The sequence below is a fragment of the Gymnoscopelus braueri genome (assembly GCF_963280865.1).
Source record: "Gymnoscopelus braueri genome assembly, chromosome: 21".
Classification (NCBI taxonomy): Eukaryota; Metazoa; Chordata; class Actinopteri; order Myctophiformes; family Myctophidae; genus Gymnoscopelus; species Gymnoscopelus braueri.
Window position 1 is genome coordinate 16,880,147 of NC_137623.1, and position 16,557 is coordinate 16,896,703.

A 16,557-nucleotide genomic window follows, 5' to 3' on the forward strand; every position below is an offset into this window, starting at 1 on the left:
CGACGGCTCATGCATTAGTAATGCCCTCGCTTCCCGTGAATAATTGAGCCCACGCAGCCATGTGAGGCGAGATGAGTCTGTGACAGCGTTACCTGGGTAATCACAGCAGAGAGAGAGAGAGCGAGAGAATGTGAGGTGAAAGGAAAGGGACAGGATTGCGTGAGATATGAGACGGAAAATGACATTGACAGTATGGGAGCAAATGACTCGCGACACTGTCAATATCTCTGGCTCTCGCTCTCTCATTCGCTCTCTCTCTCTCTCTCTCTCCTTGCATGTACACATGCGTTCTTCTACTGCTGAATGCTGATACTTTGCCCTTCACAGAAGTTTTAGTTTGTCCCATGACTCCTATGTCACTCTCTACAGCTCGTTTGATCTCTCTCTCTGTCTCTTGTGTTTCTCTCTTGTCTGTTCAGCTCACTGTTAGGGTGTCGCATACTAAAATTCTCTCTCTCTCTCTCTCTCTCTCTGTCTGTCTCTCTCTCTCTGTCTCTCTCGCTGTCTCTCTCGCTGTCTCTCTGTCTCTGTCTCTCTCTCTCTGTCTCTCTCGCTGTCTCTCTCTCTCTGTCTCTCTCGCTGTCTCTCTCGCTGTCTCTCTGTCTCTGTCTCTCTCTCTCTGTCTCTCTCGCTGTCTCTCTCTCTGTCTCTCTCGCTGTCTCTCTCGCTGTCTCTCTCGCTGTCTCTCTCGCTGTCTCTCTGTCTCTGTCTCTCTCTGGGAATTTCCATATACTAAATATGAGCACAATTTCTCCCTCCCTATATCACCCCCCCCCCCCTCCCTCTCTCTCTCTCTCTCTCTCTCTCTCTCTCTCTCTCTCTCTCTCTCTCTCTCTCTCTCTCTCTCTCTCTCTCTCTCTCTCTCTGTTGTCGTGTTCAACTCATTGTAAGGCTGGCGCATAATAACCCGCGCAGGAACCATCGTTCTTTGCTGAGCTCCATACACACTCCTTCAACTATGTGGGGGAGAGAGAGAAAGTGTGTGTGTTTGTGTGTGTGTGCGTGTGCGTGTGCGTGTGTGCGTGTGCGTGCGTGCGTGCGTGCGTGCGTGCGTGCGTGCGTGCGTGCGTGCGTGCGTGCGTGCGTGCGTGTGTGTGTGTGTGTGTGTGCGCGCGCTATGCGTGTGTCAAATTATCTTTTTGTCTTCTCACACCTGCGAGGAACACACTCTGCATGAACTTGTAGAAACGATGTTCCTCCCTGAAGCTATATCCAAAGGTGAAAGGTCATCGTCTCCAGCTGACGGCATCACCGTCGTTTCCTCTCTGCATGGGACAGAGATTGTTACTTGTCTTCTTTTTTTCTGTCATTAGATGACGTGCGGTGTAGTGCAGCCCCAGCTCTACAGGCCTCTCTGGATGGACAGATGTGTGAATTTGGTCCTCCGGCAGAATCCAATTATCGTCTCTGTCGGTTGGAAACCTCATATGTCCGAAACTGTTACTTTTCAGGATTCAAATTCAAAGATGGCAAAAGTAGCAGATCTGGAAGCTCCAAATGTGTCGTTTTGAGCTTGCAGATCTGCTACTTTTTGATGCTTTTGTGTGACGCTGTAGTATGATCAAGTAGGGCGTTAATTTACGAAAAAACACCAAAAGTCAGAATATGGAGATGAGAGGTTTCTGTCCGACAGAGACGATAGATATCCTCCTGCTGAGCTGTTAGCAGCAGGGTGCTGGTGGACAACACCAGCAACACCACCAGGCCTCCTCTCACCATCATGGTGTGGAGGAGAGAGAAAGAGACCGGCTGGACTAAATGTTAACATTCACATGTTTTGGATTTTAGATCGCGGCTTTATTTAACCCATTAAGACCTGAGGTTCCGATTCTACAAAATGTCTTCTAAATCCCATCAGTATTCTGAAAAAAACGTATGTTTCTATATCAGTGGTGCTCAAACTTTTTCATGTCAAGGACCCCCAAAATGATACGTATTTGGCCGCCGACCCCCATCTCAAAACATTTTGTTCCAGGGACCCCCAGAAGCAAAGATTGTAGTTAAAAATGTTTGCTTTAAAATAATATATATTCAAAGATTTGCCCATATTTTCACGATTTTTCAAAGATAGCAGATCTACAAGCTTGTAGCGCGGCACTCTGGCTTTAGCCTACAGTGATAGTTATTCTAACACTAGTCCATAACCGGGGATTGACCGCAGCCAAGCTATATGCAGGCTTTTGGGTTATGCACTCGGCAATCTGGGAACCCATTCAGTAAAAAAATATTTTTGCTTCTGGGGGCACCACCTCCTTTTTTTTAAGCCACTTTTTCTCCCCAATTTAGTCATTATGCCAATTGATTCCTCCCCACACACATGTCTGTGTTGTCACTGCTGTCGTATCCTACTGACTCACCTGCCAGTGAGGAGTCCCCACCAGGAGGATGTAGAGCCTTCGTCCTCCCGCCCAACACTCCCCGCTGACAGGTGCCGCCCCCAGCCCGTCGGAGTACGTGCAATGACCATTATCACCCTCCTCCCCGCCCGGCTTCCCTCTCCCCCGAACATGGGCCAATTGTGTTCATGTAGACGCTAGACAAAGCCGGATGCACCACGGTGGATTCGAAACCACAACCTCCGCCACCCGAGCGCCCACCACCTTTTTTGTGTGTGTAGAAACAGCAGTGGTGTAAAGTAAATAAGTACATTTACTCAAGTACTGTAACTCCCGACACATCTACAAATCCTATAGTCTGTGGGGAGCGTAACCGTGACGACAGAGCCCGCGCATGTGCAGGAACCTCCGATCAGACGGACAGAATGACTAACAGAGGTTCCTCAAATTTACAGTAGGATATAGGATAATGCACCCCCTTCTACATCCCGACGTAGATGACGCACCCCCCAATGCCCGAAACACCCTAAAACAAGACCAGGAGACCTGGTTCTGCCAGACCCAGACTTCACATGACGTGTCAGCCTGTGTCTATGCCCATGTATGGACGAAAGGGGGACAGACTTTTATGGCTGAGACACACGTCGTGCTTTGCACGACGTGTGTCCCTTCTATGCCCATGTATGGACAGACTTTTTTGGGGGACAGATTTTTTTTTGGCTGGGGCCGGAGGACAAAGTGACCATGCCCATGTATGGACGAAACAGGTACAAAGCCTCATGTAAGCCCGACCCCTTGGGTCTGGCAAAAGGCAACATAGTCTATTTATAGCCGCATTAAATGTAATCAAATAATAAGAAAAGTCATCAAAATATGCAATAGGCCTAATTGAGCTCTCACAGCTTGTAGATCTGCTAGCTACTTTTTGATACTTTTGAATTTGAATCCTGAAGTGTAACAGTTTTGGACATTTTCCTCCACGACAGAGTAATGTAATATTTGATGTACCTGCAGAGGGGCTTGCAAATAATCCCGCACATCAAGTCATTCCGCCGAGCGTACCAAGTTAACCCTTTTAGACCGGGGAACGCATCTATGTGTCATTTTTATATTTCTTTGGACTATTAAGAAATTGCAGATATACAAGCTCGTAGCGCGAGCTTGTAGATCTGCAATTTTTTTTTTTTATCGTGAAAATCTGTGCAAATCTTTGAATATATATACATTTTTAAAGCCAACATTTTTTACTCTGTTACAAGTTCTGGGGGTCCCTGGAACAAAATATTTTGAAATGGGGGTCCACGGCCAAATACGTACCATTTTGGTTGGTCCTTGACATTGGTCCTTGGATTTAGAAGACATTTTGTAGAATCCCCCAGAAGCAAAGATTTGAGTTACAAATGTTCGCTTTAAAAAATATATATATTCAAAGATTTGCACACATTTTCCACGATTCCAAAATAGCAGATCTACAAGCTCATAGTGTGGCACCGAGTGCCGTGCTATGAGCTTGTAGATCTGCTATTTTTTTTAATAGCCCAAAGAAATAAAAAAAATGACACAGATGCGTTCCCGGTCTTAAAGGGTTAATGGGAATGCTAATTGGTAGCTGATGTCATGCTAATTCCCCCGAAGCCCGCGTTCTAGTCTCACAGATAAACAACATTAATGAATTTTTTAATTGCCACGGCTGATATAAATGTAGCTAGTGGCATGTAATAACAATAAGTAGCACTACTTGTCATGCACTCTTTGATGTCACCACAGACTTAATAATGAATCGCGGTGTGTCGGGATGTGCTTGTTGTCAAACTAATTCCCAGAGTCATATTTTTGCATAATGTGAGAATGACTCACACTGCTTTAGCAAAGGTGCTGTTTGTTTACTCTGTGTGTGTGTGTGTGTGTGTGTGCGTGCGTGCGTGCGTGTGGGGAGCCTGGCATTCCCTCCATCTCTCCCTTGCACAGGAGTGTTTGTTTATAAGCCTTTCAACCTACAGGATTACATACCACACACAAAAAAAACACAAAAGAAAAAAACAGAATTAATTTCACAAAGATACACTCCCATAGTTGTACCAGTGTGAGGAATTGCTTTTTTTTTGGGTCATTTCTAGGCAATGGATCTATTTTAGTCGATACTCAGCACTGCTGAGATTAAAAACTGTGGTGATTTATGGCCTCTACATTCAGTGTTCCAAGAGAGATGTATAGTGTGTGCGTGTGCGGCCGGAATAAGCAGTTGTAATTTGCAAAATAGGCTCCATTCCCACAAGGGCACGTAGAGTATGTACTGTATCAGCATCGTTAGCAGGCCTGTTGTTCTGGCTTGTAGCCATGGTGTTACTGTGACTTGTGCCTCTGATGCTGGAGTGTGAGCCATTGTAATGAATCGAGTATGGTTTCCTTTGAAACATCTAGCCACTGTCTTTATGCAGTGGTGGGAAAAGTTCTCAAATGTTTACTACTACTTTCAATACTGCGATGTAGAAGTACTCTGTTACAAGTAAAAGTCCGGAATTCAAAATTGACTTGAGTAAAAGTACTGGTAGAGTAAAAGTATTGGTATCAAAATGTGCTTAAAGTACCAAAAGTAACAGTACTAAAATGTTTGCAAATGGCTGATCTACAAGCTCACAAGGCGTCGCAGCTTGTAGATCGGCTATTTTCAAATAGCATAGGTATGAAATAGTGGTTAATGTATGTTTTATTATGTGATAATTCATATCTGCAAAGTAACTAGTAACTAAAGTTTTCAAATAATTGTAGTGGAGTAAAAGTACAATATTTGCCTCTGAGATGTAGTGGAGTAGAAGTAAAAGTACTGATAATTGGAAATACTCCAGTAAAGTAAAAGTACCTCAAAATTGTACTTAAGTACAGTTCTTGAGTACATGTACTTACAGTACTTTACACCACTGTCTTTATCACTGTTGATAATGTTGTCTCTCTCTCTCTCTCTCTCTCTCTCTCTCTCTCTCTCTCTCTCTCTCTCTCTCTCTCTCTCTCTCTCTCTCTCTCTCTCTCTCTCTCTCTCACACACAGAGGAGATTTTCCACTCCCACATTGCCCACTGGTGGTCCCCAGATGGTGCCCGGCTGGCATATGCCACCATCAACGACACCTTGGTGCCCAGGATGGAGCTGCCCATGTTCACTGGCATCCCTTACCCTACAGGGAAAGACTACCACTACCCTAAGGTACTCCTTTCTCTCTCTGCACAACCTTCATTCAGCTGTAGTTGAAAATAGTGGTGAGCCATTTTTGGCCTTTGTGGCCTTTTTGGTGGAAAGTAACTAAGTACATTTACTTGAGTACCGTACTTGAGTAAAATGTTGAGGTATTTGTACTTTACTTGAGTATTTACAATTTCCAATACTTTTACTTCTACTCCATTACATCTCGACCCCAAATATTGTACTTTTACTCCACTGCATTTATTTGAAAACTTTAGTTACTAGTTACTTTGTGTAAAAACATGCATTAATCATTTCAACCCCATATACATTTTGGCCATTTGAAAATTGCCGATCTACAAGCTCACAATGCGCCGCAATGCGACGCATTGTGAGCTTTCAGATCTGCTATTTTCCAAAGATTTTTATGCATTCGAAAACTTGAAATGGGACATTCTGCATAATGAGTAGTTTCTACTTTTGGTACTTAAGTACATTTTGATGTCAATACTTTAGTACTTTTACTCAAGTACATTTTGAATTCCGGACTTTTACTTGTAACAGAGTATTTCTATATTGCAGTATTGATACTTTTACTTAAGTAAAAAGTGTGAGTCCTTTTTCCACCACTGGTGGCCTGTACCGTGTTATGGTATACTGGTCATGTACCTACACAAGGGACACATTCCAACGGGGCATAGAGGCTATTAACGGCATGGCATCCCTGTGCAATCTTGAACTATCAATGGTAAGTTGCTAGGGGTTTAACCATAAATTTTAACTACGATAGGTATCACGATACATGGTATACAATACATGGACGATATTCGTTCATTGATTATGATACGATACGATACAATGATTTAAAATCGATACAGTAACTATTTAGCCAGAAATGTATACGTGTATAGTATACATTCAATCTGGGAATGCATCTGTGTCATTTTCGATTTGAGCTATATATATACTCATACGTTTTTCAGAAAACTGTAATGATTTAGAAGGCATTTTTAGAATCGGTCTCAGGTCTAAATGGGTTATAGGAAATATTCATTAAAAACAATGATTCACTGGCAAAAACATAGACATTGTTTTTGACCAAATTTGGACAAACTCACCTTGACAGGCATGCAGAGATTCCACGCATATATAGAGATGAAGTGTAGATTCTAGGCAACATTAAGCCTACATTTTTAAAATATTTATATATATATATTTTGCATTTTTTCCCCTCTATCAGCCACTATATAATGATGCTGGGGTGTTTTCCTGCATTGAAACACAGTCCTCTTTCTGAAATCAGTATTTTCCCTACAGTTTGTTTGTCTGGGACGTAAATGCACGGCCGTGCGCGTCCGTGTCCGTGTCAACTGTTCGAGTGAAACCGAATGGAACCGAGTGCAGACGACAAAAATGGAACGAGCTGCCATTGTTTTCTGTGGGCAGTTTTTACTTTCGGTTTTAAAACGCTCTCAAAATTATTTTTTGAGGCACGGAATTTACTTTTAAGATATCGTTTGGATAGAATTTAGTTGTTTAACTTCATATATGTGGTTAATTTATCATGAAAGAGCCTATTTAAAAATAAAATTTCAGAGAACCAGCAGGGGCGGGCAGTGACACGCATTGTATCCGAATAAAGCAAGCTATTTTTTTTTTCTCTGAACTTGCCTACAATCCCTTTAACATTGCTAAATACAAGGCACAAGTTATTAGTATCGATACAATCGATTATTTTACAACGATAAGATTTTACACCGATGGAAGTCACACGACTTGCGAGGATATGTTGCTGTTTACATACTGTACCGATATAGGTTGATCGTTGACATTAAAATCAATGCATCGTCGATACACTTACTGTATTGTTACACCACTGCAAGTTACTATGTGTGTAGTTTGTGAACGAAGCCACACAAATCACAACGAGGTGTTCGGTGGCGACCATGCATAGATTATCTATGATCCAACTTCATGAGTTTCACTTTAACCTCACCAGGCATACGCTCATTTATGGCTGGAAGGGATTCAGTTGTGTGACATCATGCACGTATCATGTTTCTTCTATGTTTTCCCACCAATGGACATATAGTATTTTGAAATGGCACTCATGTCCTCCAATTTTATTTCCTCTCCTCCTCCCTCCCCTGTCTTCCTCTCCCCCTCCCTCCCCTGTCTTCCGTTTCATCCTCTCCTCCTCCCTCCCCTGTCTTCCTCTCCTCCTCCCTCCCGGGTACCGCTCATAATTCCGACATCGAACTACTCCGACTACGTGGCTTCCGCGTGCGGTTAGGGTTAGGGTTAGGTATAGTAACCGTCGGAAAGGCTTCCCGACATGTAACCCTCCCTCCCCTGTCTTCCTCTTCATCCAGGCCGGGGAGGAGAACCCAGTGATCACTCTGTACGTGGTGAACCTCAATGGTCCTCTTCACACCATTGAGATGAGGAGACCTGAGGATCCCAGAATAGGGTAGGTAGTGTCTTTCACGCCCATTCACTAGATAATCAGTCATTGATTGCAGTGGTGTAAAGTAACTACGTACATTTACTCAAGTACTGTACTTAAGTACAATTTTGAGGTACTTTTACTTTACTGGAGTATTTCCAATTGTCTATACTTATACTTCTACTCCACTACATCTCAGAGGCAAATATTGTACTTTTACTCCACTACAATTATTTGAAAACTTTAGTTACTAGTTACTTTGTAGATATAAATTATTACATTATAAAACATACATGAACCACTTCAATTCTGTTTTATAGTTAGGCTATTTGAAAATAGCAGATCTACAAGCTCACAACGCGACCAGTAGAACTTGAGACTTGATTGTACCATACACAATCAAGACTCAAGTATAACTTGACACTCAAGTATAACTTGAGCTATATTATGGTATTTCACTAACTGTGACTCATCCAGGTGAAGTGCTTAAAGGGTAAGACCACTTTGGTAGAGGTTTGGGTTGTGTAGTACCTTGCCATTATGTAACCCCAAAGGTGGGCAAGAAATAAAAAATAATTGCTCCATTGATTAGAAATTGATAATTCAAAATATGCTCCTCATTGACTTACATTGTACGGTAAAACAGCTCTCAAAGTCACTCTTTTAGCACATAAATGAACCCAAACATAGCTGATTCAGGCAATATAGAGCATCACCAAACCCAGTACTGTTTGTTTTTTTAATAAAAATGTCAACTTCATGTTGATTTTACTATTTGAAGATCTGGATCCGGATCCGTGGATCCAGTCCAGGTTTTCTACTTATTAAAAATGGTAAAATCAACAGGAAGTTGACATTTTTATTTAAAACAAAACAGTACTGGGTTTGGTGATGCTCTATATTGTCTGAATCAACTTTGTTTGCGTTCGTTTATGTGCTAAAAGAGTGACTTTGAGAGCTGTTTTACCGTACAATGTAAGTCAATGAGGAGCATATTTTGAATTATCAATTTCTAATCAATGGAGCAATAATTTTTCATTTCTTGCCCACCTTTGGAGTTACATCATGGCAACTACACAACCCAAACCTCTACCAAAGTGGTCTTGCCCTTTAAGCCTTACACCTCTAACAACATCAAACAACTTCAACTTGACTGAACTCTGGTAAATTATAATAATAATCAACTTCATTTTAAAACAGTTAGTTACAAAGTGCTTTACATGAATGATTTACAAAACATATAAAATATAAAGTGTAGCTTGAACAGAATAATTTTGTTGAACAATTCCATTTTTAAAATGTAATTATGGAATGGCCTTTTGATTTAAAAAAAGAAAAAGGCTCTTCCAGAGCCGAGGTTTTCCCTGACCACAAAGGCACGGCCACCATTTGTCTTCAGGCTTGCCTCATAAGGTGTTAATAACTCTAAAATGTCATTAGGAGCCAGGCCAAGTTGTAAGCAAAATCATGAAATCGATCCTAAAACAGACCGGCAATCGGTATGTAGAAGTTGTTTTATTTAAAAGTCTAGCTCTAAAGTTCGGTGTGATTTGAAGCCAAAGTGTTTTTTGCTTAATAAAAACCAACCATATAAACCATTCTGGTGCCTTGTTCTAGTCTTTGTATTTAAATATTCTTGTCACGCACAGAGAACAACTCCCCCTACTGGTGGTTCACAGATAGTGTTGTACTGCATATACTGCATATATCATTGCTGTCGGGTAGAAACCTCTTATCTCCATATTCTAACGTTTTGTGTTTTTTCGTAAATGAACGCCCTACTTTACAGTGTCACACAAAAGCATCAAAAGTAGCAGATCCACAAGCTCGAAAGTAACAGTTTTATGAGGTTTCCACCCGACAGAGACGATATATTATATATATATATTATATAGCTTGTAACTATTCTTCATTATTTCCCCTGTGTTTCTCAGTGAGTACTATGTTACAATGGTAAAATGGGCCACGACCACGAAGCTAGCCATCAACTGGCTGAACAGAGCGCAGAACATCTCCATGCTGACACTTTGCGGGGCCACGACGGGGGTCTGCACCAAGGTATCGGTGTCTGTCTGTCTGTCTGTCTGTCTGCCTGTTTGTCTGCCTGCAGTGTTGATTTCGTCGACTAAAACTATGACGAAAAATGTTCGTCGACTACCTTTTTTCACTGACAAAAACTAAATAAAAACTAAGCTATGATGACTAAAACCAAGACAAAATGTACTGACAATTTCGTCAACAAATAAGAACTAGACTAAAATGTTAGTGAGGGACCAGTGGAGCAGAGATCCAGTAGAACTAAAAGACAAGTCGTTTTATGTTTGGTTGCACTCGGGTGTTCTGAAAATGGCAGATCTACAAGCTCACAACGTGTCGCGCTGCGACGCGTTGTGAGCTTGTAGATCTGCTTGTAGATCTGCAACCAAGTGTAAAATCAGGCATTAGGACGCCAACAAGGCACCGCCAAAATACATTTTAGTCGACTAAATCAACTGTAGATTTAGTCGACTAGAATGTTATATTTAGTTGACTAAAACTAGACAAAAACTAAAACATTTCAGATGACTAAAATATGACTAAAACTAAATGGATTTTTTTTTCCAAAAGACTATGACGAAAACTAAATCAAAATGTTGTCAAAATCAACACTGCCTGCCTCTAATGTCACTCACTATTGTAATTTCTAGGTATATTAAGGTTGCACTAATGTATATCTGCCAAATGTCTATCAGTATTAGGGTCTAGAGATGTTTCTATTCCATGTAGCTATCAATTGTCAAGTTATTTTTCGTATAAAAAGCTGCACATTTAGAGTAGGAATATTAACTCATTGACTGCCAGAGTTAAAACCTCGTTCATAGCAGCCCTTGCCAGCGATTTTCGTGTTTTTTTGTTTCGTTATTTTGTTATTTAATTCACATCTAGAAAGTCTACCTTGACACTTGAATCATTTTGATCGTTCCACCACTAGAGTGCAGCACATACCAAGCTTGATCGCCTCTCGATCACACTCGCCCCCTCCCAGACCCACTCACACAGTGAAACACATGAACCGGAAGTGAAATGTCTCAGATTCTGTTATCGGCGAAAATTACTTTGTGATACACAACGGGGATGACTGTTCGTCACCCAGACCATAGATTATAGGAGGGGAGGTCTCCGATCGCTTTTCATAGCGTGTGAAAAACCGTTTGTTTCCCTATTATGGTCGAAAATGACTGGGGGGAAAAATGTAAAACCGAAAACGGAACCCAAGTCATGGAACCGGATGCAGTGGTGGTTGAAGTAAGTGGAACCCGAAACTTAGCCTGATTCATAACAGAATAGCGTGATCAGAGCATAAAGATCAATAAAGACGTTAGATCGCATTAATGCGATCCTGGCGGCCAAGCGCGCTATTTATTAGATCGCGTTAATGCGATAATGGCGGCCAATGAGTTAAGTGTGTGTGTGTGTGTGTGTGTGTGTGTGTGTGTGTGCGTGTGCGTGCGCGTGCTCTTTACAGAAATACGAGGATGAGAGTGAAGGCTGGCTACACAGACAGGTAGGAGAACAGTTCATGTTGTGTGCTGTACGGTGCAGTATGTACGCACCAAGCATGTGACCTTCAAATGATACTGTTGCAACCGATTACAACAGCTCATTAACAATGCCTTGGGTTTGTTAATGTGCCTATGTAGTGGTAGTGTTATGTATTTTTTTTTAAATCATATTTTACATTAAGCAAAAAAAATTATACAAATAATTCTATCACAAAGTCCAAACCATTTCTGGTAACCAACAATTCAGATAAATTGAAAGAAACTGATCCAAGGACTGAACTGGGCTGAATTATATTTCTTTTTTTTCCTCTGTATGTATCAGAATGAAGAGCCCCTCTTCTCCAAGGACGGCCTGAGGCTGTTCTTCACCAGGGCGATCCCTCAGGGCGGCAGGGGGAAGTTCTTCCACATCTCCATGTCCATCTCACAGGTACGCAGCTGGACTGGAAGAACACAACAATACCAATACAGTTGTAGAGAGAAGTTACAGGAGTGCCACTGGTATCAAAACCTCAAACCACCTCAAACCACCGGTGCTCATTAACATACACCAATGCATGTAGTTTTTTCTCATGCATTGGTGTATGTTAACTCTTTCAATGCCATGCTTATTTATGGAATTTTGGTTGCCACAGCAAAGTGCCACAGCAAAATTCATTGTAAAAAAAAAGTGCTTAGGAGCCGAGATACAGCCTTTTTCAGTAAAAAGTTAAACAAGAATTGAATGGAGCAGCAAATCTTCAAATCATCATATCTTTGGTTCTGAATATGTTTTTCCAATTTTTATTTTTTTTATTTTTTTCATGACGTCTTTGACGTCTTGTGGCACACAGGGCGTCAGGCCTCATGACGTCTTTGACGTCATGTGGCACTGAATGAGTTAATATATCCATCCCATTAAATTAAAGGCCTATTATACTTTTTTTTCTTTTTCTTTTTATCCCCTTTTCCTCCCCAATTTAGTCGTTATGCCATCCTCCCCACACATGTGTTGTCACTGCAGTGCTGTTGTATCCTACTGACCCACCTGCCAGTAAGGAGCCCCCACCAGGAGCGTAATGACTCGTCCCGCCCAACACTCCCTGCCCCCCAGCCCGTAGGATTACTTGCAGTGACAAATAATCACCCTCCCCGCCCAGCTTCCCTCCCCTGAACACGGGCCAATCGTGTACGTATATAGACGCTCGACAAAGCCGGATGCACCACGGTGGATTCGAACCCACAGACCTCCGCGTTGGTGGGCAGACACTTCACCCAGTGGTGTAAACTAACTAAGTACATTTACTCAAGGGTTTGAGGTATTTTTTACTTTACTGGAGTATTTCCAATTGTCTATAGTTTTACTTCTACTCCACTACATCTCAGAGACAAATATTGCACTTTTACTCCACTACAATTATTTGAAAACTTTAGTTACTAGTTACAGATATACATTATTACGTTATAAAACATACATTAACCACTTTAGCCCTATTTTATACCTAAGCTATTTGAAAATAGCCGATCTACAAGCTCACAACGCGTCGCATCGCGACGCGTTGTGAGCTTGTAGATCGGCTATTTTCAAACGTTTTTGTACTTTTACTTTTGGTACTTAAAGTATATTTTCATGCCAATACTTTTGTACTTTTACTCAAGTAACATTTTGAACACAGGCCTTTCACTTGTAACCGAGTATTTTCATATGGTATTGCTACTTTTACTTAAGTAAAATAACTACTTTTTTCCACCGCTGACCCAGTGAGCGATCCAGTTTAGAGGACCTTTTGTATTGTGAATTGTACTTCCATGTACTGTTTCCATGTCTTTTCTAAATTAAGTATTCAATCAATCAATCAAACCACCCGAGCGCCACCTTTTTATACCTGACTGCCTGGACCTGGATCTTTTTTTAATGCCTTTTTTTGGTCATTACTTTTCCTTTTCTCTTGAATAGAATAGTTATATCGATCACACGCAAGTGGAGGAGTTATGCCTCTGGCTCCTGGAAACGGCGGTGGAGCAGATTTTTTAAAATAATACCACTACAGTTTATATTAAATACACAATTGAAAAGCCACGCTGGCAACACTGCCATCGTGTCATCGTGGCTTTTCAATTGTGTATTTAATATAAACTGTAGTGGTTAACTGGAGAGTTTTACAGGATGTTTTCAAGATTCAGAATATTCTTTCCAACACTGTTCTTCATTATTCCTCATATCAACCAGATAACTCATGTCGTACAATATGATAAGGGACTTTATCTGGTGAGTTGTATTGAAGTTTGGAACTCTTCAAGCATTCTCTCTCTCTCTCTCTCTCTCTCTCTCTCTCTCTCTCTCTCTCTCTCTCTCTCTCTTCCCCCCCCCCCCACTTATACCCACAGCCCAACACCAGCACAGACACACTACAGTCCATCACGTCTGGAGACTGGGATGTCACCCAAATCCTAGCTTACAACGAGGACAGCCAGCTGATGTAAGCCACTCTGTGAAGCAGTAACACACGTGCACACATTCCTGCATGTGCATTACCGTGTGTCCTATCACACCCTACATATATTCTTCACGTAGACACTTGTGGTGTCATGGTCACCCGGTTTTGTTTGAAGTGAGCTTGTAAAGGGAGCACCAGTGTACTCGCAGAAAAGAGGACACATACACACACACGCACACACACACACGCGCACACACACACACACACACACACACACACACACACACACACACACACACACACACACACACACACACACACACACACACACACACACACACACACACACACACACACACACACACACACACACACGCACATATTCCCAATCTTAAGGCTTCTCCTCAGCCTCTCTCCCACCCAAAACCCTATCCCAAAGCATAGAGGTGGCGTACTTGTGTTCTAAAAAGGGTATCCTTGCATTTTGCATCTCCATCATTCATTTATGAACAATCCATCGGAGTGGCACAGTGTTTATACCGTCTCTGTCAGGTGGAAACCTCATATGTCCAAAACTGTTACTTTTCAGGATTCAAATTCAAAAACGGCAAAAGTAGCAGATCTACAAGCTCGAAACGCATCGCTTCGCGACGCGTTTCGAGCTTGCGGGTCTGCTACTTTGGATGCTTTTGTGTGACGCTGTAGTATGATCAAGTAGGGTGTTCATTTACGAAAAAACACAAAAAGTTAGAATATGGAGATAAGAGGTTATGAGCGACGATATGTTCCTGCCCACTGTCTTCTCCGCTGGGCTGAGCACTGTTCTGCTCAACAACCAAGCTCCCCTCTACCTCTCTGACCTCCTTCACCGCCATGACCCCCTGCCTCCCGCACCCTCAGGTCTGGCGATGACAACCACCTGGTGGTCCCCAAGACAAAGCTACGAACCTGGGGTGACTTTTCAGTTGCAGCCTCCCTATGGAACTCACTCCCAGCTCACATCAAAGCGGCCGATGTTTGCAATTTTTTTTTGTTTGTTGATATTACTCCTACAGATTTTGGCCAAACATCACGCAAATCAGTACACATTATCTATAGTCATGCAATCAAGACGGATCTGTCCGAGGAGCACTTTCTCTAGTTGTACCTCCTCCTTGCTGTCATTGCCACTGCCACTAATGTTCACAATCTATTAATGAGTTATCTGACTGAAATATTGTTATACGACCATTTAAGGAATACACAACTATGAACATCTCTCTCATTCATCTGCGGTTCAAACCAGCCCCTAATTCCCAAGAACTGTCAAAAAGAATGTCATTGGTGACGGAGATATAGAGCAGCAATAGTTAGCTGTAAAAAATAATAAAAATCTGGCAACTGATCTGCATGTGTTACAGGGTTTAATAGTTGTTTACTTAGTGTTTTGTAATGGGATGTTTACTGTCGTCTGTTTTCACTCAGATACTTCCTGAGCACCGAGGACGATCCGAAGCGAAGGCATCTCTACAGGTAGAGGGTGATGGAGGGTTCCTTCCTTCCTTCCTTTCTTTCTTTTTTATGTATTTGGTTCCAGCTATTTTTGTTTCAAAGCTTTTGACCAAACGTTTGACTGGAAGGGGGTATACCCTCGAAGGCACATGTTGACTAGGGGGGATATGAGTTACGATTCTGTACCTATCGGGACATAACTCGAACTGCGCTGAGTCGGCTAAAGCTGACTTGGCAACGCTCTGCACGGCGACTCGGTCGCCTGGCGGCTCGCTCGGCGGTGCCTCTCGTGGGTCATTGCGGCTTTAGAAAGCGCGCCTCCGTCGTTTTAGGGTTTGAGAACTTCCGCATTCCCGGAGTGCGGAAGTGCCCGGGGCGGCACCAGATGAATGGAAGGGTACTCCCTTCCAGTCAAATGTTTGACGTTTGGTCACATTTGTCCCAAGAAGTCACGATGGGCTGTTTGGGGAGTGAGAGTGTGTTGGAATGGAAATACAGTTAGTTCACTGTGATGGAAGAAATCAGTAAGTTCACACATCTCTCTCTTTCTCACACTGTGTGTGTGTGTGTGTGTGTGTGTGTGTGTGTGTGTGTGTGTGTGTGTGTGTGTGTGTGTGTGTGTGTGTGTGTGTGTGTGTGTGTGTGTGTGTGTGTGTGTGTGTGTGTGTGTGTGTGTGTGTGTGTGTGTGTGTGTGTGTGTGTGTGTTTCAGCGCCGACGCGGTCGGCCCGTTCAACCGCCGCTGTCTGTCATGTGACTTCTCAGACATGTGCGGATATGTCAGTGGCTCCTTCAGCCACAACATGAGCTACTTCCTGCTCAACTGCCAAGGTAGATGATGACACTGTCTTTTGTCCATATTTCAACTTTTTATGTTTTTCCTTTTCTCTTCGTAAATGAATGCCCTACTTCGCCATACAAGAGTGTCACACAAAAGTATTGAAAATAGCAGATCTACAAGCTCACAACGCCTCGCGATTAACCACTTGAACCCTAAATAGCAAGGCCTCACAAACCTCGCAGATCGGCTATTTTGCAGATCGGCTATTTTCGGCAAAGAGGTTTGGTGTAGAGGGGAAAACACAGTACAGAGTGAAAGGTCAAGTTTACCAAGTATTGATGGTTTATGTGGTTAAATGTCAGAAAATAC

At 42.3% G+C, this 16,557-nt stretch overlaps 1 protein-coding gene across 1 annotated transcript in view; it reads left to right on the forward strand.

Moving 5' to 3' along the window:
* LOC308077210 (A-type potassium channel modulatory protein DPP6-like) overlaps positions 1 to 16,557 on the forward strand; it is a 154,097-nt gene that overhangs the window by 122,911 nt on the left and 14,629 nt on the right. Inside the window, exons 9-16 of the mRNA XM_080417820.1 lie at positions 5,382 to 5,536; positions 7,885 to 7,982; positions 9,893 to 10,016; positions 11,464 to 11,502; positions 11,823 to 11,930; positions 13,868 to 13,959; positions 15,382 to 15,429; positions 16,120 to 16,238. Coding sequence (XP_080273946.1) covers positions 5,382 to 5,536; positions 7,885 to 7,982; positions 9,893 to 10,016; positions 11,464 to 11,502; positions 11,823 to 11,930; positions 13,868 to 13,959; positions 15,382 to 15,429; positions 16,120 to 16,238 — 783 coding nt within the window. The remainder of the gene's footprint in view (positions 1 to 5,381; positions 5,537 to 7,884; positions 7,983 to 9,892; positions 10,017 to 11,463; positions 11,503 to 11,822; positions 11,931 to 13,867; positions 13,960 to 15,381; positions 15,430 to 16,119; positions 16,239 to 16,557) is intronic.